The sequence below is a fragment of the Oncorhynchus clarkii genome, chromosome 20 (assembly GCF_045791955.1).
Source record: "Oncorhynchus clarkii lewisi isolate Uvic-CL-2024 chromosome 20, UVic_Ocla_1.0, whole genome shotgun sequence".
Taxonomy (NCBI): Eukaryota; Metazoa; Chordata; class Actinopteri; order Salmoniformes; family Salmonidae; genus Oncorhynchus; species Oncorhynchus clarkii.
This window is the reverse complement of record NC_092166.1, coordinates 44,724,411-44,750,017: the sequence shown is the minus strand read 5'-3', so window position 1 is coordinate 44,750,017 and position 25,607 is coordinate 44,724,411. Positions and strand designations below refer to the sequence as shown.

The 25,607-nt window shown below is 41.4% G+C and overlaps 1 protein-coding gene across 2 annotated transcripts; it reads left to right on the top strand.

Moving 5' to 3' along the window:
* The first annotated feature begins 45 nt into the window (after positions 1–45).
* On the top strand, positions 46–18,297 carry LOC139376405 (uncharacterized). Of its 2 annotated transcripts, none has more exons than XM_071118969.1 (7): positions 46–91; positions 953–1,002; positions 1,255–1,341; positions 10,992–11,092; positions 11,222–11,317; positions 11,533–11,754; positions 12,452–18,291. In XM_071118969.1, the coding sequence occupies exons 2-7, from the start codon at positions 979–981 to the stop codon at positions 13,971–13,973; spliced, it is 2,052 nt and encodes a 683-aa protein (XP_070975070.1). In that variant the 5' UTR covers positions 46–91; positions 953–978; the 3' UTR covers positions 13,974–18,291. The 2 variants fall into 2 exon arrangements, with proteins under 2 accessions (XP_070975070.1, XP_070975069.1); XM_071118968.1 differs by lacking the exon at positions 46–91 and adding an exon at positions 209–369 and having other exon boundaries at positions 12,452–18,297.
* The last annotated feature ends 7,310 nt before the right edge of the window (positions 18,298–25,607 follow it).

The following is a 25,607-nucleotide window of genomic DNA, read 5'->3' as shown; positions in this document are numbered from 1 at the left end:
ACCCGGAAGTACTTTGTTATTTTTGCCTGCTTCACACAAAGATAACAAAAATAGAGTTGATGCTGCGCCGAGTTCCACAGATCTTTGCATGGTAAGGATTTGGTTGGAATTCGCCATAATTGTAGACAGAGTTTTTACTAAAGATACAGATCTGTGGTAGTGCACAGTCTATGTACTTTCTAAGACCTTCGTGACATGACATCATTTGTACAAAAACCTCTGACTCATGAATAGCTCAGCAGAGTTAGATAACGTTTGTTATAGCTGTACTTCTTACAAACTAAATAGCTAATTATTACTAGCTAATTATTTGCGGCTCTTTCAAAACAAGTTTTTAAGAAGACGTGATACCCTGACTACCATTTAGAAGTAAGTAACTAGCCTTGCATTAGTCAATCCAAAACATCATTCATCAGTTTGTTTAACGTTACCCACACATTTGCTAGATAGAGCTAGATGAACTGTTAGTGTCAGAGTGACTTGAATTTTATGAAAATTCGTTTATAGAATGTGGCTACAGTCAAAGACATGCATGTATCAAATCATCATGGATTGCAAAATCCTTTTCTTACACAGAAGTGGGGAGTGATTGGTGGTGGGAGAGTTAAACCTTTTTCCAATGCAGTGTCTGTACTATAAAGAGGAGGGCGTTTATCTTCAGGAGAAAGGGCAAGTGAAGGAATTCATCCCAGTTGTCTCTTCTGTTCCCAACATGGCTAACATCAAAGAAGAGAGAAGTCAAATACTAACTGCATTTGAGATGTTATCCATGCATACATTGTTCACAACTTCTTTTGGCCCTGAAATGTTGTCCTCCTAAAAGTAGAGGATGAGACATATGAGTACTTTAGTAAGACTTGAGCGGCACAACCTGCGGAAGAGAAGCATTGGCTGAGTCCTTTCCCACTTGCTGAATTGTTTTTAATGATTCTTTGGTTTCTTTGTTTGGCAGATGTCTCCTGTGCAGCCTACATAAGGATGATGAAGAATCACGAAGAAGATGTAAGTTAACATCATTCACTCTTTTATCCTGATCCTCTTCTCCGCTGTAGCCTCAGGTTAACAAAGAATTGTTGGATGAAAAAAAAGTATATACAGTAGTGGGACAAGAGCCATCCATGACTTGGAACCACCTACACCATGGTGTATCACTTCCTCATTGCAGTGCTCAAGCCGTTGATTCATCAATTTAGCTAAAGTAAATGCCTGTAGTTCCCTCTGTTAGTGAAACCACTTCTTTGTTTGTCTCTGCAGGAATTTGTTGCAGTGCGGGTCCAAGACCCTCGGGTTCAGAATGAAGGCTCTTGGAACTCGTACGTGGACTTCAAGATATTCCTTCACGTGAGTATCCATTCACCATAAACAAACTTAACAATGAGTCAGGATCAGAAAAAACAAATGACTACTCCCTAGGGCTGGGCGGTATACCGTATGTTACAGTATACCGGTATTTATGCACGGACCTGTCTGGGTTTTTACTTTACCTTCTATAACGGTATTTGAATGTTTTTATTTTTTCAAATGTGATATGCGGTGTGTAATATCCTTTATAGTTTACACCGCTACTTGGGTCATTCCTTTCTCCATGCAGCTTTCCACACAGATCTAGCCCCGCCCCCTGTCACTCAAGGAGCGCATTTGTTGTTGCTTGACCAGGATACACTTGAATTCAGTCTGCATGGGCAATGCAGCACATGCAACAATGTTGATTACAACAATGTTTCCAGTTAGCTTCTCAATATAAATTCACCAGGGTTATATTATTACACTATTCGTTTGTTTCTTACATCTGCAAACAGCTAGTTTGTATTTTCTTAGCAAGAAAAACTAAGTCGTGTTAGCTGCTAATCGATAGTTAGCTGGCCAGCTAATAAATGTACTGAGTCAGAGCAAACGTAGCTAGCTAACACAGCCTGATACCAGTACGAGTACTGTAGGCTAAATCAGCATGTTGATTGTGCAACAGTATCTTACAACTCAAAGCGGAATAGGCAAAGCAACAGTATCTTACAATTCAAAGTGGAATAGGCAAAGCATTAATATGTTGGCTACATGAAGAAACATTTAAGGTGTTTTCGTAAATTCAATCTGGAGACAAGTGCCAGAGTGTGTTTTGGGCGTTCATAAATTCAGAGCGTTTCGCTGTCAGCGCTTTCAGAGTGCACACTGGACTCTCGGGCCGAAGAATAGGGTTGATACGAGTGTTCTGACCTCAACGGCAGTAAAGCACCCAAGCAAACTGGCTTTTGCTATCTTGCTAGCTACTTCCATACACAAATGAGAGAATCTCACTCTGACCATTTTATTGGCCTCGCAGAGCAGGTTAGAGTGTTCATGTTATCCAGCGCGTTGGTGACTGTAACTTCTGCTCCCGGCCATATTCAACAAGTGTTGAGCGTTCGTAAATTCATCAGTTAATCTGCGCTCTAGCACACTCAGACGAGAATGCTCTGAAATCGGAGTAGATAGCCAGAGTGAATTTACGAGCGCATCGTAATGTAGCCAACGATTATAGGGTCCCCTGGGAAACACTGAACATCACTTTGGTTCTTACCCTGTAACAATAACTCCTCCCTGGCCTTTTCATTCGTTGTCATGTCAAACAACACTATTATTTATTCAGTTATAGAATTAGAATAAACATTCTATTTCCATGATGCTAACAGTTCACCCAAGTGTTTTGCTCTAAATCACAAGTGAAATCACAATTGCAACATTTGGTTTAAAATAAGGCCTTGCTTTTTTGCCAATATCGTGCAACCCTACGTGGCAGTGTGGAAATGCAGGCAATTATTTTAGGTTGAAGTTGAATTGAACAGTATAAAACAATCAGAATAGAGAAAGACTCATTGACATCACTTAGAATGTATGTGTTGCCAGTAGCTGTGCGTGGGTAAAATCACTGGCAGTCACTTTTGATGCACACATATCCAGATGATGATGCTGCGTACCATTTTGCGAAATGACGCTGTAGGTGTGATCGAGGAGTTAGAACCACAGAGTTACCGCAAGTCGCAAAGAAAACGGTCCACTATTCCAGGTCCATTTCAACTTGAACATCATCAAATCACCTACAATGCATTCAGAAAGTATTCAGACCCCTACCCTTTTTCCACATTTTGTTACGTTACAGCCTTATTCTAAAATTGATTAAATAAAAATGTTCCTCATCAATCTATACACAATACCCCATAATGACAAAGTGAAAACAGGTTTTTAGAAATGTTTGCAAATTGATTTAAAAAAAAAACGGGATACCTTTTTTACACAAGTATTCAGACCTTTTGCTATGAGACTCGAAATTGAGTTCAGATGCATCCTGTTTCCATTGATCAGCCTTGAGATGTTTCTACAACTTAATTGGAGTCCACCTGTGATAAATTCTATTGATTGGACATGATTTGGAAAGGCACACAGCTGTCTATATAAGGTCCCACAGTTGACAGTGCATGTCAGAGCAAAAACCTAACCATGAGGTCAAAGGGATTGTCTGTTGAGCTCCAAGACAGGATTGTGTCGAGGCACAGATCTGGGGAAGGGTACCCAAGGTCGCCAAGAACACAGTGGTCTCCATCATTCTTAAATGGAAGAAGTTTTGAGTCACCAAGACTCTTCCTAGAGCTGGCCGCCCAGCCAAACTGAGCAATCGGGGGAGAAGGGCCTTGGTCAGGGAGGTGACCAAGAACCCGATGGTCACTCTGACAGAGCTCCAGCGTTCGCCTGTGGAGATGAGAGAACCTTCCAGAAGGACAACCATCTCTGCAGCACTCCACCCACCAATCAGGCCTTTATGGTAGATTGGCCAGATGGAAGGCACATGACAGCCCGCTTGGAGTTTGCCAAAAGGCACCTAAAGGACTCTCAAACCGTGAGAAACAAGATTCTATGATCTGATGAAACCAAGATTGAACAAGCTTGGTGGTGGCAGCATCATGCTTTTGGGATATTTGGGACTGGGAGACTAGTCAGGATCGAGGGAAAGATGAACAGAGCAAAGTACAGAGAGATCCTTGATGAAAACCTGCTCCAGAACGCACAGGACCTCGGAATGGTGCAAAGGTTCACCATTCCAACAGGACAACGACCCTAAGCACACAGCCAAGACAACGCAGGAGTGGCTTCGGGACAAGTCTCTGAATGTCTTTGAGTGACCCAGCCAGAGCCTGGACTTGAACACGATCAAACATCTCTTGAGAGACCTGAAAATAGCTGTGTAGTGACGCTCCCCATCCAACCTGACAGAGCTTGAGAGGATCTGCAGAGAAGAAGGGGATAAACTCCCCAAATACAGGTGTGTCAAGCTTGTAGCGTCATACACAGAAGACAGAAGACTCCAAGCTGTAATCGATGCCACAGGTGCTTCAACAAAGTACTGAGTAAAGGGTCTAAATACTTATGTAAATGTGATATTTCATTTTTATATTTTTCATACGTTTGCAAAAAAAAGTCTAAACCTGTTGTTGCTTTGTCATTATTGTTTGTAGATTGATTTTAAAAAAAATTGAATACATTTTATAAGGCTGTAACGTAACAATGTGGAAAAAGTGAAGGGGTCTCAATACTTTCCGTTTACACCGTATGCTTAGTCTAATACAGTGAGAACTAAAGATACAAAACACTATTTAGTCCAGTCAACATAAGCTAAATATTATGTGGCTGCCCATTGTTCTGATTCCTGTGTGCGGGTGTGTTCGTGCAAGTAGAAAAAACATGTTGACTCTACCTACTTGTATAGAAACACCAATGCCATCCTCCTCTCTTTCATGTTGGCGAAACGGTCTATCACTCTGTTATACAGTACACGCTTTTATTTCTTGTTGTCCTAGGCTACCTGGCTAAAATGCTTGTTCGGTAGCCAAACTTCCTTTCATGGGCAGCGTTAGATAGTTAACAATAGTCTTATATATCTAGTTACGTATTGAACTTCCATCCTCTCTGGGTAGGGGCACAACAATGCATGAATTAATGGTTGAATCAGAATCACCATTATAATCATTGGCCAGTACAGAGAATTAAGTAAACACAAATCCCTATCTCCATCCATGGCTAACTTTAACAAAGGGGCAATTTTTATCCATCGGATGACAACAACATGCAACAATTCAAGTTGTTTCTGTCAATGACGTATGCTCTCAATGCGATTTGATAGGAGTGACGCCATATCCAAACTGGCTTCCCTTGTGTGCCAGGACCATTCACAGTCGAGCTCAACGCTGATTGCCTATTTTATACTTTCTTTTATCAAGGGAGGCCAAATGCTTGTGGGCGGCATCAATGTCATACTCTTTTGGACCCAACATCATCAGATTGACGCATACATTTAGGGGCTCTGTTTTGCTCTTTCGGATGCTTTCTCCAGTGAGATGCATTCGGCCTCTAACAATGAATGAAACACAAAGAGACCAGATACATTATTTTATGTTTTTTCATTTTTTGGGGGAAACCTGGCTTCCCTTGGCATCCATGAGTACACACCACTGCGTGTTGCATAAAATACAGTCAAAAATGTTTTTAAAAAATCCAGTGAATTGACATTTTGACCACATCGCACCGCCCTACTACTCCCATCAGCAAATAGACCTAGATGATATCGCTAAAGTTGATGGCAAGTGGTTTGGAATGCTATGTGTCTTCACTCAAACCATGGTACCCTGCTTGGAGGTAAACAACAACATTTGTTGGTATGAATTCTACAATGTTCACGTGTTTTTGTTCATCTCTGATGTTGACTTTTCTCTCCCCATGATGTTTGACTCATGGTAATGAAGGTTTAAGCAATCATCAAGCAGTTTAATGTAGGCTTATACTGGAGGTTTAACATTGGGCTTCATTCAAATTGTTTGTCAATCTAGTATTTACTTTGTTCTCTATAAACATACAATGGAATCCTGCAGGTGAAGTATCATTCTTAATATGTACCATGGTTGTCCCTTTCTGACATTAGCCTAAGAAAAATGGATTCATGTGAATTGCTTGATCGATTCCTCAGGAGGTAATGCAGTAAAATGCTAATTGTATTTCACGTGCCGAATACAACCGGTGTAGACCTTACAGTGAAATGCTTACTTAAAAGCGCTTCCTCGATGATGTGGAGTTAAATAAAGAAAATAAAAACATGTATAAATATATGTAAGCTATAAGGAGTACCAATACCATATTACTGTGCTCAATATGTTGTAATTGAGATAAATATGGACATCTGGATAGATGATAATAATAAAAGTAAAAAGTAGCAGAGAGAACAGCCCATGGCTTGGGTGTCTGAAGTTTTTTGGCAATTTTCTGGGCCTTCCTCAGACACCGACTGGTATAAAATTACCTGGATGGTAAGGGAGCTCAGCACCAGTGATGTTCTGGGCCGTCCACACCACCCTCTGTAGAGCCTTGCGTTTGAGAGCATTGCAGTTGCCATACCAGGCAGTGGTGCAGCCAATCAAAATGCTATCAATGATGCAGCAGTAGAACTTCTTCAGGATCTGGGGGCCCGTGTCAAATCTATTCAGCCTCCTGAGGGAGAAGAGGCGCTGTTGTGCCTGCTTCACGACAGTGTGTTTGTGTGTGGACCATATTACGTCCTCAGTGATGTGGACACAGAGGAGCTTGAAGTTCTTGACCCGCTCCACTACAGCCAGGTGGATGGGGGCCTACCAGGCTATCTGGGATGATGATGATGTGTGCCATTACCAGCTTTTCAAAGGAATTCATAATTACAGATGTGCGCTATGGAGATGAGACAAGCATGATTACAGCCACTTTGAGCAAAATCAGTCATCCGGAACAGCGGAGGCCCTCATGCTTGGCTTGGTGTTGTTTACCTCGAAGCAAGCATAAAGGGCATTTATAGTGCCTTCAGAAAGTATTGACACCCCAATTAACCCCCTAGAGTCGATGTCCGCACCCCCGCAGAAATGTAATTAGCATAATGGATAAAAAGTTTAAGCCAGAGATCAGTTTTTTAGCATTGGATGCATCTCAATTCACCGCATCCACCAATGTCGCATTTCCGCATCTGCTGTGAAAGGTGGCGGAGCTAGAGCGTTGTTTGCCAGACCATGAGATAAACCCCCAAAAATCGGTCTTCTCACAAAATCTTCTGTAGTGTCCAAATAATTTGGCCTATAAACCCCTCTATGGAAAGAGGAGACTCTCACGAACATGATGGTGTTCTCCGCTTTTCTCTACGACTCCCACAAGCATCTTGGGACTCGTCTGAAGTCGGTTCAGCCGACCTGCCAACTTCAGTCTGTAGAGTTCGAACAGTTTGGGCTAGTGGTTTCCTTCTTCTCCGACAACTGAGTTGGGAAGGATGCCTGTATCTTTGTAGTGACTGGGTGTATTGATACACCATACAACGTGTAATTAATAACTTTGATCATGCTCAAAGGGATATTCAGTGTCTGCTTTTAAAAAAAATCTACCGATAGGTGATCTGCTATAACCTCCAGCCACATATAGCTAGCTAACAATAAGCTTTAACTTGCAATGGAACAACTTTCTGACAAAATTAGGAACGTATAATATCTGAATCTGTAGCTAGATTCTTACCCGTATGTATACGTGGATGAAAGCTTCATGGCAGACTGCATCCCCTTTCATTAAATAAGACGTCCTGTCTGTGTCGTTTCCATTTTGTTTGTATAGCTTGCTTGGCGTCAAGTCACTGGTTCACATTTACCATGTGCAATGCCATAATAATCCTCATAAGCTTTAACCCCTACCAAAACTCTGACCAAGTTACTTGCCCTAGCAGAGTTGGTTTGGCTGTTTTCATGTAATCCAGAGCGTTGTTGACTGTATTTGTGCTCCTGGCAACAATTTAATTACGCTTTTCTGCCTACGTTTACCGACACCGGCTATTGAGCGTTCGTAAATTCATCAGTTATTCTGCGCTCTGGCACACTTAGACGAGAGTGATCTGAAACAGTTTTTGCAGTGACTTTCTACTGAAATGGATACTTGTAGTTGAGTCTTTTTGTTAAGTTTTACTACGCAATACATTTTTCATTTATTTAAAGCTGCGTTAGACAGGATTACTTACACAAACTGACCAGCTCAAATAGACAGATATTGCCGACCAATCCAAACTCCACTCTCGGCATGTCCAGCCCACTCATTATCTCAGCCAATCATGGGTAGCAGGAAGGTTGCTTCCTTTTTCTGTGACTTAAACAACTAGGCTTGTAATTTAACAATGTTATTCATATTTACAGATGGCATACAAGTCTGTTATTAAGGCACATGAAAGTGCACATGTTCGAGGCATTTCTGCCAAAAAACTATTTTGATTTTTTTTAAAAAAGTACTTTCGAATGACTCTCCTGTGAAGTAGTAACCCACGACATACACCTAGTTTCCTGAAACGGGTCACATTTGATCAACAGTCTCACATAGCCATACATACCTTGAAATCACGTTGTTTGTTACGCTTCTTTTGGAGGTCTAGATCATTTTGTATTAGCCGAAACTGCTAGAATGATCCTCTGGCTTTTTTATTGGATGTTACATTTCAAGAACCCTCCCCCACATGCCGATAGAAGAAGGGGTGCTGCGTGTTATGGTCGTCATTGTTTTCCAACCGTTTAGGACACATTTTGCAGAGTTATTGTGTATGCTAGTTTGCAACATTGTCGAAAATGGAAGAAAACTTGCCCTTTCATGTCCCTGTTTCGCTGCCAACTCTCACTCCCTCTCCCCCCTTTGCGCATGTTGTGAAGGGAGAGATACATTCTGATAAGCACAAGCATACGACAGTCGAACAACATTTTAAAATGTAAAACACTGTTTTTAAAACAATGACTTACTGAGGAGAGTCTCAGCTTTCTGAGTGTAAAAAATTATTACAGTATTTATTCTGAACATTGAGGAAATACCACTGCTAAACAGAGGGTGTACAGTGCCTTGCGAAAGTATTCGGCCCCCTTGAACTTTGCGACCTTTTGCCACATTTCAGGCTTCAAACATAAAGATATAAAACTGTATTTTTTTGTGAAGAATCAACAACAAGTGGGACACAATCATGAAGTGGAACGACATTTATTGGATATTTCAAACTTTTTTAACAAATCAAAAACTGAAAAATTGGGCGTGCAAAATTTATTCAGCCCCCTTAAGTTAATACTTTGTAGCGCCACCTTTTGCTGCGATTACAGCTGTAAGTCGCTTGGGGTATGTCTCTATCAGTTTTGCACATCGAGAGACTGAAATTTTTTCCCATTCCTCCTTGCAAAACAGCTCGAGCTCAGTGAGGTTGGATGGAGAGCATTTGTGAACGGCAGTTTTCAGTTCTTTCCACAGATTCTCGATTGGATTCAGGTCTGGACTTTCACTTGGCCATTCTAACACCTGGATATGTTTATTTTTGAACCATTCCATTGTAGATGTTGCTTTATGTTTTGGATCATTGTCTTGTTGGAAGACAAATCTCCGTCCCAGTCTCAGGTCTTTTGCAGACTCCATCAGGTTTTCTTCCAGAATGGTCCTGTATTTGGCTCCATCCATCTTCCCATCAATTTTAACCATCTTCCCTGTCCCTGCTGAAGAAAAGCAGGCCCAAACCATGATGCTGCCACCACCATGTTTGACAGTGGGGATGGTGTGTTCAGGGTGATGAGCTGTGTTGCTTTTACACCAAACATAACGTTTTGCATTGTTGCCAAAAAGTTCAATTTTGGTTTCATCTGACCAGAGCACCTTCTTCCACATGTTTGGTGTGTCTCCCAGGTGGCTTGTGGCAAACTTTAAACGACACTTTTTATGGATATCTTTAAGAAATGTCTTTCTTCTTGCCACTCCACACACTTCCATAAAGAACAGATTTGTGCAATATACAACTGATTGTTGTCCTATGGACAGAGTCTCCCACCTCAGCTGTAGATCTCTGCAGTTCATCCAGAGTGATCATGGGCCTCTTGGCTGCATCTCTGATCAGTCTTCTCCTTGTATGAGCTGAAAGTTTAGAGGGACGGCCAGGTCTTGGTAGATTTGCAGTGGTCTGATACTCCTTCCATTTCAATATTATCGCTTGCACAGTGCTCCTTAGGATGTTTAAAGCTTGGGAAATATTTTTGTATCCAAATCCGGCTTTAAACTTCTTCACAACAGTATCTCGGACCTGCCTGGTGTGTTCCTTGTTCTTCATGATGCTCTCTGCGCTTTTAACGGACCTCTGAGACTATCACAGTGCAGGTGCATTTATACGGAGACTTGATTACACACAGGTGGATTGTATTTATCATCATTAGTCATTTAGGTCAACATTGGATCATTCAGAGATCCTCACTGAACTTCTGGAGAGAGTTTGCTGCACTGAAAGTAAAGGGGCTGAATAATTTTGCACGCCCAATTTTTCAGTTTTTGATTTGTTAAAAAAGTTTGAAATATCCAATAAATGTCGTTCCACTTCATGATTGTGTCCCACTTCTTGTTGATTCTTCACAAAAAAATACAGTTTTATATCTTTATGTTTGAAGCCTGAAATATGGCAAAAGGTCGCAAAGTTCAAGGGGGCCGAATACTTTCGCAAGGCACTGTAATTGAGATGATGAAACCTTTTTTGTAGGACATTAAATTGACTGTTAGATTAATTACATGGCTATCCAGCAGCAATATAACATTTGGTGTGTTTTGAGTTCCCACTCCCTCAAGTGGTGAATTATATAGCCTAGGCCAATATGCACAAAAAATATGCAGGCAGATCATCTCTAAAGAGCCAAAAATAAATCTGACAATTCTGAGTCTTATTTTGACATGTTGCACATCAAAATATCCATCATGCAGTCCCTGAACATGTAAGATAAATAACTTCTTTCATGTGTTACTTGGCCCGGAAATAGTTAGTCTAGAGCCCTGCCACTAATGGAAAGTCAATTTATTGCAATATTACTTTTTGTCCTTATTGTCCAGCTCTCTAGTTTGGGCTTGATGTTTTCACTCCCATTGGCGTTGTCTGTATCCGCAGGATGTAATGGTGCACCATCTCTTTTTACTCACAGACCAACAGCAAGTCCTTCACTGCCAAGACGTCCTGTGTGCGCCGGCGCTACAGTGAGTTTGTCTGGCTCAAGAAGAGGATGCAGAAAAACACTGGCTTGGTGTAAGTCATAGCATTGTCCCCCAATGTGCTTGGCTTAACTGCTTGTTTATAAAATAATTACAAACACCAATGTGAAGTTGTCCTGTTCTGGGAGCTATGGGTTATTCTCTGTCCCTGTCTGTCCTATAGACCTGTCCCAGACCTGCCCAGCAAGTCCTTCTTCTCCTTCAGTGGTGAGGACTTCCTGGAGAAGAGGAGGAAAGGCCTGCAGTGCTTCCTGGACAAGTCAGTTCCTCTCCTAAGTTAATAATTAGCAATGACTCCACCATTTCAATTATAGTGCTTGCTTGTTCCCTCTATTTGTCATTGTCACACCTAGAATGAGCACAAAGGAAAAATGGTACCATGACTAGCCGACGATAAAGAGACCACAGCATTGAGCATGGCATTGTTTGTCTTGTTTGTCTTTCTTCAAACATACCTTGTTTGTCTTTCTTCAGAGTGTGCAGCATGACAGTGTGTCTGTCAGACAGCCAGCTCCACCTCTTCCTGCAAACCCAACTGCCGGTTGGTCACATCCTAGACTGTGTGCAGGGCCACACCCCCTACACTGTGACAGAGGCCATCCTCACATATGCCTCGTCCAATCAGGGCTGGGTTCAGGAAGAGGACTTGACCCAGGAGCCTAGTCTCACTCCAGTTCCTTATGAGTCCATGGAGAGGTAAAACTGGAGCAGATCAAACTGTCCACACGGGCACAAATAAGGCGTAGGTTTGAGTTTAAATGCCTCGTGTGCTCCTGAATAGACTTGAGTGTGTTCAATTAACACATTGTTTTAGGCCAGGATTCAATCTGGACCGCGGAACACCCGCGTTGTAGCGTAATGGACATGTAAAGGTAATTTCCGATTGATCCGACATCTTCAGCGTTTACTTTGAACGTTAGGTTAACTTTGCCTATAAATTGTGCAGAGCCAAAAAGGGCCGGTCGGATTGAATTCCAGCCTAAGTCTTTGCAGATGCATGCAATTCTACGGTAAGAGAATGAGGATGACTTTTAACAATTATCATGGAAAATTGGACAAAAACACATTTACTCTAAGAACAGTGCAGATGAGAAGTTAGGTAACAGAATGACGGCACAAACAGCACAAAGCGTTATTCTGTTTATAAGCTTTGCATCTGCACTGTTCTTGAAGTAAATGTGTCTATAAAAAAATATGTTAAAAGTACTCCTTGTGAATAGTTACATTGTTTTGCTTAACTTTGCAATCATTGGTTTTAGTTTGACATGCATTTTTAAAGTGAAAAATCTGACTCCGCATCAATCTGTTACCCATACCTGTATTTCAGGTTTTACATGCCAATATAAAGGTTATGTTGAGTAGTGGTACTCTATGGCCTTCTCTTTCCCCACAGCCCTGCCCCTCATCTACCTACCCTGCAATGTCAAGAGCCCCTCAGCCCTGTGAACCTCGCCTCCAGTGAGCCAGAGGGCCTACGGACTGAGAAGTTCCTAGCTGACGCCGATGACATAGACACTGTGGAGACCCTTTCCCCAGAGGTCACCCAGGAGGACCGCAATGTAGTCCAGGCAGAGCCCATCCTGGAGATACACAGCCCAGTGGAGACTATCTTTAAGTGGGGCAGCCATGAAGAATCTACTCCAGAGAGGCTCGACCATGAGGCGATGATCCACCACCAAGGTGATTGTCAACTGCAGACACCTGTGGAAGTGCACTGTGAAAAGGACACAGGCTTGGAGGAGGAGTGTGTAGTGGAGGTGACGACTGAGAGGGTCATTTGTGAGGAGAGCCATGCTGACATAACTACAGAGACAATCCCTCCCAAACAGAGTAACCTAGACCCAGATAGCCACGAAGAACTGATCCACCAAGGGGAACGTAAACAGACACCTGAGGAAGAGGCCACAGGCCTGGAGAAGGAGTATGTATCAGAAAAGGACAATACTGACACGACTACAGAGACGATCCCTCCCAAACAGCGTAGCCCAGAGCTAGATATCCACGAGGAAACTCATGGAGATGGAGTTCTAGAGGACCTTAGCCTTGCGGAGGAAGCTCAAGAAAGCATCAGTCATGAGAAGACAACCTCGGAAGGGGACAGCAACAAAGACACAGTAACAGCCATTGAGCTGGACAGCCAAGGGCACATGGATGAGATTAACTCCCACATAGAGATCAGCCTAGAGGAAGAGTGTCATGAGATCACATCAGAAGAGGTGGAACGTGTTGATGACTCAACTCAAAGGGTAGAAAGTGGAGATGAGACAACCCAGAAGAAGAAGGCTCCCTTGGACGTTCAACAAGTAGATGATCAGCTGGACACAACCCAAGAGGTTGAGATTGATGAGGAAATTAATGGAAAGGATGGGGAGAGTCTTGGGGATGGGGCAACAACATTTGATGGGAGTAGCCATAAGGAGAGCGACAACAAGGATTTTGCCAATAACGACAATGCAATACAAGAGACGAATGGCTACATGGAGACAGCTCCCGAGAAGAAAAATCGCCAAACAGACTGCACAGAGGCAGAAAAGGCCTTCAACAACTCAGACTCTGTAATTCTCGAAACTAACCGAGGTCCCTCACATGATGAAATCACACCCAAGGTATCCAATGCTCAGGGGACCAATGATGTCAAATTCAGAGAGGACAGGGATATTTTGTACATGGTCAACAGTTGCTCAGCAAAAACCCTAGAGAATGAATCTTCAGAGCTAGTGGGTGATGGAGTTGAGCTAAAGGACATGAGAATCCAAGAGAGCAGTCATCTGGAGTCTGAGGGCCACTGTACAGAGCAGAACATCTCATTAGCCCAGGAGGGTAATACTGAGGCCTCAGAAGTGAGCCAGGAATGGGAGGCCCATGGGTTCACTGTTGCTACAAACCAGACTGTGAGCCCAGAGATGGAGCCCTAGATATTAGGCTGCTTGCATGCACTCTGAACCTGAACAATGGATAGTGGGATGTCTTCTGCCAAAGACAGAACCAGTCTCTCACTCACCCTGCACGCCTATTCTCACACTCCAGCTGAGCTCTGCTTCGCTTGCGTTGATGAACTTCCTCTGTTGGGCAGCAGAGAGTGCTCAAACTCAAAAAATACTTGAGTCTATGGGTGAGAACTTCCCCAAGCTGACAAGTCCAGTGTATCACGCTTTGTATTTGGTCATTGACTTTCCTCAAGTCTGGCACTTTCATGTGTTCCTCTGTATACCCTGTGAACTTGTGCCTATAAGGGAATTAGTCAATTTAACTCAACCGGCTGTGGTGCCCCAATGGCATTAATGTGACGATTATTTTGTCCGTTAATCCATATGCCGTAACACTGTATGCTTGACTATGAGGGGCAAACGTGTCCCAACCTGCCCCAAGTCCCTCTGATGCATGTGCCCATCTGAACACCTGCCTTGATGAAGCAAAACGCCCTTCAACTGAACAGCAGCAAAACCGAGGCCCTGCTTGTTGGCACCCACTGTCAGGTCCAGCACTCACCAATAACACACCTCACCATAGCAGGACAGAACACGCCTCTCTCCCCCTCAGTTTCCAGTCTGGGTGTTAAAGCTTGATTCCTCCCTGACCTTTGACAGCCACGTCAAACAACCGCGTAAAGCGCCATTCCATCTCCTCACGGCTGAACTACCTCGACACACTCTTCATCGGGTACCCAGGCAGGAGTCTCCAGAAGCTCCAGTACATCCTGAACAGAGCTGCCAGGATCCTGATGAGAGTGCGGAAACGCCATCACATCAACCCCATCGCGGCATCTCTCTGCACTGGCTCCCCATCTCATTACAGATTGAATTCAAAACCCTCCTGCGTACATTCCCGTGTGTTCATGGCAATGCCCCTCCTTTATCTAAAAATAACTACTCTCCCTCCTTAACCCCACATGCACCCTTAGGACAAGCGACTCCACGCCCGCAGGACCAAGCTCAGCTTCTTGGGAGATCAGCCTTTCAGCTCGACCGCCCCCAGCCTCTGGAATGCCCTCCCGGACCACCTGAAAGGCATCACAGACTCTGGGCTCCTTTAAAATGGGCCTAAAGACCTTTCTCTTTAGGAAGGCTTTTAAATCCTATTTTATTTGTCACATGCTTCGTTAACAACAAGTGTAGACTGACAGTGAAATTCTTACTTTTCCAACAATGCAAAGTTAGATAAAGAAAGCTGGGCTTGTCCTTGTCCCTTGTAGCGTCAACTGTGTTCTTTGTGTCAGTTGCCTGGTCTAGTTGTCCCAAAAAACGTTATTTGTTTTTAAATTTATTTTATGCACTTAGATTATTCTGTATAATGAAAAGTGCTTTACAAATGTAATTTATTATTATTATTATGTGATCCATAACTGTCGCAGGGAAGTCGTGATTATGAATTTGGAGTCCGTGAAAAGTTGTCTTGCAATCAACTTTGACTGTGTTTTATTAATAACTTCCAGCAAAAAGTGTCATCCTGCATGCATTCCCTTTGCTGATGTGGGTGATTTCTTGGTTCAGCTTGAATAAACAGGGATGAGGGTCGTTCCACCTCAAAAAGCACAAGTAAGAGGATTTCGACACCCACCATCTCAGATTGTGTCGTAATCGTTTCTGTAGTTAGAAACAGATAAGATTAGCGTTCCTGAAACATTATTTTGTTGAAATATAATTTAATATCTGAGAAATTAAAGGCCCAATGCAGTCACGTTTATCTCGGTATCAAATATTTTCTGGGTAGCAATTAAGTACCTTACTGTGATTGTTTTAAATTAAAATGGTCAAAAATAGCTCCTTAGCAAAGAGCCATTTCTCAAGCAAGAATTTGGAGAGTGGTCCCAGTGGGGAGGGGAAAACTGAAAACTAGCTGTTATTGGCAGAGATGTTTGGAACTCTTTCTTATTGGTCTATTAACTTAATTACCACCTGGTGACGTCACCAAGCAGGCCTAAACTCCATCCCAGGCAGAAATTTCAGGTTGTCTTTTCAAACAGCTCTTACACTAAAAGGCCATTATCATTTTCCGTGTTCTTCCTACCTCATAGTATATTATTCTAACCTCATATATTTGACTGCACTGGGACTCTAATTGATTGCACCCAAATTGGCCATTTTAATTTATTGGATTTATATAATTGTCAATAAATATAGTACCTAACATCCAATTTGGACCATAATTCCTCCTAACAATGAGTAAGACACGAGGAATCCAATAAAATGATCAAAAGCCTCCCACGGACCTAGCCTTGCAACGCCGCCAGATCCCGCGAGCTTACATTAAATGTTGTATGGATATGTATGTTCACTGTAAGCTTGCGGGATCAGGACCCCCCCCCCCCTCCCCCCACAACAAGTAGTGTTCCAAGCTGCAGCTCCATACTGCTCGTCAGACATAACTGATACTGGTTGTTGGGGTGGGAGGTGTGTGGGGGTTCCATTGGTGGCTTTTTACCACTTTAATGGATTATTCATGTCTTGCATAATGGTAGGAAGAAGTTTGGTTCAAATTGGATGTTGTACTATATTTGTTGAATATGATGTGAATCCTAAAAATGTTAAGGGCCAATTTGGGTGCCAACAATTATCTTACATTGTCAGATCAACATTATTTCGTTGACATTTAATTTGAAGTAATGCTAATCTGATCTATTTCTAATGTTCTGAAATAGTTTATGTAAATCTGAGATGGTGGGTGTCATGGCTTGCCATGTTAGCCAATTGAGCCGAAGGCTGCATGGACCCTAGCTTTACTAAGCTCTCTGTCCTCGGGGTTAGTTACAGTATAGTAAACGGTACTCAACACTGGTATCTTTGTAAATTGTCAACATGTTACACCAATGCAGTCAGAGCGAACATATGCTTTTAGTCTTCCCAGGGATGCTTCATTATTTTATTTCAAGATGAGCTGTTTGTAGTTTTCAACACTGAGAAAAGGGACCATTTATGTTTTGTGTGGGTAGACAACTACATTTAGATATAATTGGTCATGATACTTGTAGTGCATTTGAAATTATGACAGGATCACTGTTCTACTGGGTATGTGAAACATGATGTGGGGTGGGGTGGACTACTAGAGGAAGCATAGAGTGCAGATTTAACTATAGCCAACCTTCTGTTAGACCACATTGTCTGGTAACATTTCTGGTATCATGCTTCCCTATATTCTTTCATCAGGCTATGTTTGTTCCCATATTCTGCATTTGAACAGGTGCATTAGTTATTTTAAGTGGTAGATGGTTCCCGGACACATGGTTTTAGATTTTCAATGTTACGTATTTTAGACACATGGATTTACACGGGCAATATTATACCAATCATCTAAAATAGTCAACAACAAACTAGGAATGCACCTATTGACAATGTTTGATTTTTAATATCATTTTAATTGGAAATAAAATGATAGTCCCCCCCACACCTGAACTTTGCATCCATGAGTCTATTTTAATGCATGACATTTAGACATTTGTCAGACTTGCACAGTCAAGCAAGTTCATATGTGACATGTTTATATCTAACAGAAAATATATTTTTTTAAAGCGCAACAATCAAAACAATGATTTAATATGATTAATTATCATGTATTTCAATGAAACAAGATGGTGGCATAATCCTGACCCCTTGTGGCTTACATATTTCATGTCAGCATCAAAAAACAAGCACTTTTGCCTTCCTTCAGACACAAGGCTGTTGGATGCACAAGTTGGTATGCATTGCAGTGTAGTAGTACTCGAGACCGGTCTAGAGACCACATATTGAGTCTCAGTCTTGTCTCGGGGTCTGAGACATTTTTAATCAGTCTCGGACAATGAGTACTCGCTATTTCTTCCCGAGACCAGCAGAGTAAAAAATAAGAACAATTCCTTCAACCTCATGGCTTGGTTTTTGTGCCGACATTCCCTGTCAACTGTGGGGACCTTACTACAAGTGGACTCCAAGTTGTAGAAACATCTCAAGGATAATCAATGGAAACAGTATGCACCTGAGCTCAATTTTGAGTCTCATAGCAATGGGTCTGAATAGTTATGTAAACTAATACATCATAAATTATAAACCTACAATAGTCTACACCATCTCAATTTTAATCTCAAAGTGGGGTTGGCATGTATCATTTACAATAGATAAAACAAACAAAGTAGTCAAGGTTGCCTAACAGTAAATGCAATTAGAAAATAACTAATCATTGTGTGTGAGATTTACGTATTGTTTAAATTCCATGTAAAAAAAAGTTTATGGAATACATTTCAAAGGAATAAATGCTTTGAACAAAAAATACGAATGCTCTTAAGTACATTTTGCATGATGAAAATACATATCCATATTAAGGTTAGGGTTAGGGCCGAGTGTCTGCAGATTTTTGCTCCACCCTTGCACTTGATTGATTAATTCATTCATTAAGGTTAAGGTCACTAATTAGTCTAGGTCTTAGACAAAAACAAAAACGCGCAGACACTCGGCCCTCTGTGGAATGAATTTGACATCCCTGGGTAAGTGTAAACGGTTAGCAAACATGCTAAGTAGTTGCTAAAAGTTGTCCGTGATCACTTGTCTTTTTGGTGATTGTGTGATATTCGAAACTAGGAACCTCTGAAATGTCCGACTTTCAGTTTGCAAGTTGTAGTTATACACGTGCTATGTTCAACGAGTCAGCAAGTCTGAAATGTACAAGTTTCTTATCTCTGTGTGAGTGGTAGTCTGAAGTTTGGCTCAGTCGCAGGCCTGTTTGATTCAGTTCAGTACATTAAGTGATGCTAAGTTTCTGTTATTTTTCTTGATTTGAGTTTGGTACAAGATCTTGAAATATTTTTTCACCACACTGAAGACCTAGGTTCAATATCCACGGTTCGCCACTGCGCAAACAAGACTGCTCTTACTATCCTTCCCCGTCTCCCCTTACCAATAGTGAGCGTGCAACTTTCAAAGAATCCCCCCACTCTTCCCTACCATCAAATCAAGATTTTGACGAGTAAGATAAAAGTTTGACCATATTTTTAAACGAGTAAAGTTGGATGCCCAGGTTTCAATAGTCGATAACATATTAATGTTTCATGAAATAAGTGTATATACAGTGCATTTGGAAACTATTCAGAGCCCTCCCTTTTTCCCTTTTTACATTACAGACTTATTCTAAATGTATTAAATACATATTTTCCTAATAAATCTACACTTACAATACCCCATAATGACAAAGCGAAAACAGGTTTATAGAAATGTGTTAAAAAATGTAAAAAAATAGAATACATTATGTACAAAAGTATTCAGACCCTTTGCTATAAGACACAAAATGGAGCTCAGGTGCATCCTGTTCCATTGATCATCCTTGAGATGTTTCTACAACTTGATTGGAGTCCACCTGTGGTAAATTCAATTGATTAGACATTATTTGGAAAGGCACACAACTGACTATATAAGGTCCCACAGTTGACAGTGCATGTCCGAGCAATACCAAGCCATGAGGTCGAAGGAATTGTACGTTGAGCACCGAGACAGGATTGCGTCGAGGCACAGATCTGGGGAAGGGTACCAAAAAAAGGGTACCAAAAACATTTCTGCAGCATTGAAGGTTCACAAGAACACAGTGGCCTCCATCATTCTTAAATGGAAGAAGTTTGGAACCACCAAGACTGATCCTAGAGCTGGCCACTCGGCCAAACTGAGCAATCGGGGGAGAAGGGCCTTGGTCAGGGAGGTGACCGAGAACCCGACGGTCACTCTGACAGAGCTCCAGAGTTCCTCTGTGAAGATGGGAGAACCATCTCTTCAGCACTCCACCAATCAGGCCTTTATGGTAGAGTGGCCAGATGAAAGCCATTCTTCAGTAAAAGACATGACAGCTCATTGGAGTTTGCCGAAAGGCACCAAAGGTTTCTGTGTCTTAGGTTTGTCTTAGTTTTCTGTGCCTTTTCAAAATAAGTGTGAATGTTTATTTTCGAACACTATAGTTGTGGCTGCCCATAAGGGTACATGTAGTGTTGGTTTCATGAGCTGGAAAAAAAGATCCCATAAATGTACCATCTGCACAAAAAGCTTCTCTTAAATTGTGTGGACAAATGTAGATACAGTGCCTTGCGAAAGTATTCGGCCCTCTTGAACTTTGCGACCTTTTGCCACATTTCAGGCTTCAAACATAAAGATATAAAACTGTATTTTTTTGTGAAGAATCAACAACAAGTGGGACACAATCATGAAGTGGAACGACATTTATTGGATATTTCAAACTTTTTTAACAAATCAAAAACTGAAAAATTGGGCGTGCAAAATTATTTAGCCCCCTTAAGTTAATACTTTGTAGCGCCACCTTTTGCTGCGATTACAGCTGTAAGTCGCTTGGGGTATGTCTCTATCAGTTTTGCACATCGAGAGACTGAAATTTTTTCCCATTCCTCCTTGCAAAACAGCTCGAGCTCAGTGAGGTTGGATGGAGAGCATTTGTGAACAGCAGTTTTCAGTTCTTTCCACAGATTCTCGATTGGATTCAGGTCTGGACTTTGACTTGGTCATTCTAACACCTGGATATGTTTATTTTTGAACCATTCCATTGTAGATTTTGCTTTATGTTTTGGATCATTGTCTTGTTGGAAGACAAATCTCCGTCCCAGTCTCAGGTCTTTTGCAGACTCCATCAGGTTTTCTTCCAGAATGGTCCTGTATTTGGCTCCATCCATCTTCCCATCAATTTTAACCATCTTCCCTGTCCCTGCTGAAGAAAAGAAGGCCCAAACCATGATGCTGCCACCACCATGTTTGACAGTGGGGATGGTGTGTTCAGCTGTGTTGCTTTTACGCCAAACATAACGTTTTGCATTGTTGCCAAAAAGTTCAATTTTGGTTTCATCTGACCAGAGCACCTTTCTCCCAGGTGTCTTGTGGCAAACTTTAAATTACACTTTTTATGGATATCTTTAAGAAATGGCTTTCTTCTTGCCACTCTTCCATAAAGGCCAGATTTGTGCAATATACGACTGATTGTTGTCCTATGGACAGAGTCTCCCACCTCAGCTGTAGATCTCTACAGTTCATCCAGAGTGATCATGGGCCTCTTGGCTGCATCTCTGATCAGTCTTCTCCTTGTATGAGCTGAAAGTTTAGAGGGACGGCCAGGTCTTGGTAGATTTGTAGTGGTCTGATACTCCTTCCATTTCAATATTATCACTTGCACAGTGCTCCTTGGGATGTTTAAAGCTTGGGAAATCTTTTTGTATCCAAATCCGGCTTTAAACTTCTTCACAACAGTATCTCGGACCTGCCTGGTGTGTTCCTTGTTCTTCATGATGCTCTCTGCGCTTTTAACGGACCTCTGAGACTATCACAGTGCAGGTGCGGAGACTTGATTACACACAGGTGGATTGTATTTATCATCATTAGTCATTTAGGTCAACATTGGATCATTCAGAGATCCTCACTGAATTTCTGGAGAGAGTTTGCTGCACTAAAAGTAAAGGGGCTGAATAATTTTGCACGCCCAATTTTTCAGTTTTTGATTTGTTAAAAAGTTTGAAATATCCAATAAATGTCGTTCCACTTCATGATTGTGTCCCACTTGTTGTTGATTCTTCACAAAAAAATACAGTTTTCTATCTTTATGTTTGAAGCCTGAAATGTGGCAAAAGGTCGCAAAGTTCAAGGGGGCCGAATACTTTCGCAAGGCACTGTACATCCCTGTCAGTGAGTATTTCTCATTTGCCAAGATAATCCTTCCACCTTACAGGTGTGCCATATCAAGAAGATTATTAAACAGCATAATCATTACACAGGTGCACCTTGTGCGTGGGACAATTAAGACCACTCTAGAATGTGCAGTTTTGTCATATAGCACAATGCCACAGATGTCTCAAGTTTTCAGCGAGTGAGCCACCTCCAACGTCGTTTTAGAGTATTTGGCAGTATGTCCAACTGGCCTCACGACCGCAGACCACATATAACCACGCCAGCCTAGGACATCCACATCCGTCTTCTTCACCTGCGGGATTGTCTGAGACCAGCCACTGATGACATTGAGAAGTATTTCTGTCTGTAATAAAGCCCTTTTGTGGGGAAAAACTCATTCTGATTGGCTGGGCCTGGCTCCCCAGTGGTTGGGCCCAGGCCCAGTCATGTAATCCATAAATTAGGGCCTAATGAATTTAATGACTGATTTCCTTATATGAACTGTAACTCAATAAAATCGTTAAAATTTTTGCATGTTGCGTTTATATTTTTGTTTAGTATATTTATAAAACGTGGTTTAGATATTGTTGTTATCAATGACTGTATAGGTTATAGGTAACCCACTATTATTTTGGGCTGAGTCCAAGGATTTCCATTGAGAATTGTTTGTATGTTGCCACCAGCAGGGGGCGCTGGAGCACAGAGGTTTGCCCTCTCCCCTCAACAGCACTCAAAGAGGCTGTGACAATTAACCGTTTCTCCTCCTGTCTCTTTTTTCTTTGTTCTCTTAAGCAGGTATGTGGTGTAAACAAGCACATTATCTATAGAAAATGTTAGCCTAAATGGTTATCTGAGTGATACTTACCTTTTATGTTGAAGTTGTAGAATGTAAATGTGTAAATTGATTGAGTGAAACTGTTAGCGGTCTTGACATGGAGATTAGGGTCGTGGCTAAGTAAGACTAGCTCATAGAATAAAATAATAAAAAATGGTGCCAGATAATATTTTGGTTTGAATGTATTGATGTATAGCTCCTCTGAGGTAATATTCTACTTTGTTTATATGGTCTAGGCACTGACATCTCCCCACCCATGTGCTATGTTACAGAGTTGTATTTTTAGAGAAACACTGTATATGCTAAGCTAACTGTGCTAACGCTAGCCTGTCAAGCCTATAGGGTTGCTATTAGGTTAACGGCTACAGTTAGCTGGCTCAGTATTGCTTCCTACTGCGTATTCCTTTTTGTTTAACTTTTTTTTAATCTTAGGTTAAAGTAAAAACGGAGGAGGTATATTTTTAAATACAAGTTACTGTATCAGCTAGTATGCCTTTTTTAAATACAGAGGATGTGTGTTACTGTACTTAGTTATAGTACTTTCTAGTCTTTTACAGCATCTGAGTGGATTATTTATGTTGCAGATAAAAATTCACCCCGACTCAAACTTTACTGGCCCAAAGAACATCTGTAGTGCGGAGTTGTCAACCATGACTGAGAGGTCTTGGAGCAGGCAGGCCTTCCCCGGGAGGAAGAGCAGCTCGGTTTTGTCAAGATCAAGGCTAGGTGGGGCTCGGGAGTAGCTTTCTCAGGCGCATTAGAATTTAGTTCAAAGAAGATCCAATCACATTGGGTCTTTTTTGGGTGGTCTCCAACACAGAATGCACATATCGGAGATACCTTGCCTTTGAAAAGAGGCTACTCGCAACTTTGGTTTTAGAAGTGGGGACATTTATTTTATAGATTTTTTTCCCAATCGGATAAACACTCCAAACAGCCTACCTGACCACTCGGAGGCGTCCGCATGGTCCTAAAGCACACCATTGCCCCTGTTTTGTATCACATTCCATTGATAAAACTGGGGGTGACAAAAATGCAATTTTCAGAATTCACTGTCCGCAGAGAAAGTTGCACCCCTGGCTATATGTATGTATTATTTGTAGCATTGTACAGCTAAATCAGAGTCATCTTCTGCCCTAACTCAAATTGAAATATCTGGCTGTGTCATTATGACTTTGGATAATTATTTGACACATTGAAGTTATTTCATTTGAACTATGGTTAAGCTAAAAGGGAGAAGATGGAGAGAGAAAAGGATCCTGGAAAAGTGACAGTAATTGGTGAGAAGGTTTTTGTTCATTGATTGCAAATGAGCATTTGACAGTGTGCGGGTGTTATCATGATATTGTTTTAAACATAATATAACTCATAAATGACTCATGGCAGAAATAATGGTGAATATGATTCCAGACACTGACATGGCTTAAAAGGATACTGTGAGATTTCAAGATTTAGGTCGTTTTTTTACTTACCCAGAGTCCGATGAACTCATGGAAACCCATTTTTAGGTCTTTGCTTGCAGGAGATTATTGAAGTTAGCATATCGTTAGTTTAGCGCAATTACTGGTAGTCTCCCACAGTAGCCAGCTCCTCTCAGGGTAATACACCTTCTAACTACTCCAAAGCTGTGTGGTTGGTCATTTATAGTCTATACATAGTAATCGATATTTTATAAATGAGCTAATTTGACTGATAATCATAAGAAACGAGATTCTAGCCACGTCCTCATTCTCTGTCCGGTCAGAGATCGCAGAGATGTACTGTATCTCTTATTATGGCGTCTGTGACAGCGCCATTGAAACAACTCTGAATCATGGATTACAGTTTCTCCTGGCCCATGGACTACTTTCAGGGTAAGGAACCATCTGACTGACTATAAGGTGTAAAAAAGTGAACTATCCCTTAATTGAATTTACAAATCATTGCAAATAGGGCATTAATGGTCAAGGATTTCTGATAAGCTTTTCACAATGTTTTTTTCATTATATATATATTTTTTTATTTATGGCCTCAAACCCAACCCTAACTGTTCCATGTGCTCTTTGTCTTATGTGTTGCTTTCCTCCCACAGATGCTGTCATGATGTGCTTCCCTGGTGCAACATAGGAACAAGTGGGAACGGCTTAAAACAGTAAAAGCAAATAAAAGTTAATGACTAGGATTAGTTAATGACTGTGTTAGCTTTGTTGTTGGCTAGCTCTTCTGAACAACAGTGTCCTGACGAGTGAACACGTTTTCGATGCCAGGCGAAATCGCACCTAATTAGCTCATTGGGTGTATCCAAATAAATGTCACTAGAAAACATCTTAAACAAATGCAAATGCAGCTACTTTGTTGCTATTCTGGCTGCACTGTTTGACGAGACATTTAAGTTAGCCGTAGTTGGCTAGCTAGCAAGCAAGGGATAAGAACGTTGCCAGCGAGTATGGCAATGGAGCATTTAGAATTAACAACTTGTTCTCTCCATAGATACAGAACAAAAAGACTAAACATTTCTAGCAACCAAACCGATAGAACGAACGACCAGTCGGCTTAACACATATAGTTTCGGGACTATATCTTTTGGAAAGATGAAATAGTATGAATAAATTCATCAAAATAAAGTTTTTAATGAAAATATGTCAATCATTATTTGAACATGTTGTTTAACCTGTATAAAAGTGACAATGGCCTTGAAGCCAGTGTTTGGAGGATATATTGGCACGGTTTGCTGGCCCTCGTCTCGGTTCTAACAACACCCATGCCAATGTATCCTCCAAACACTGGCATCTCGGGCATTATCACTCAAGTATTGTGACATACAAAGGACCTATATGTAATAAACATTTGAATACCATGTTTCATACATTTACAGTATGAGCATATAAGTATTATAAATATATGCATATATACTGTATGTATATAAAAGTAAGAAATGTATGTCACGTAAATGAAAAGGGGCAATTCTTGTATATTTCAACATATACAGTATGTGACATATACGTACATATGTGTGGATACATAATAAGCATACTGTATATGGGCATATACACTGAGTGTACAAAACATTAAGGACACCTGCTCTTTCCATGACATAGACTGACCAGGTGAATCCTGGTGAA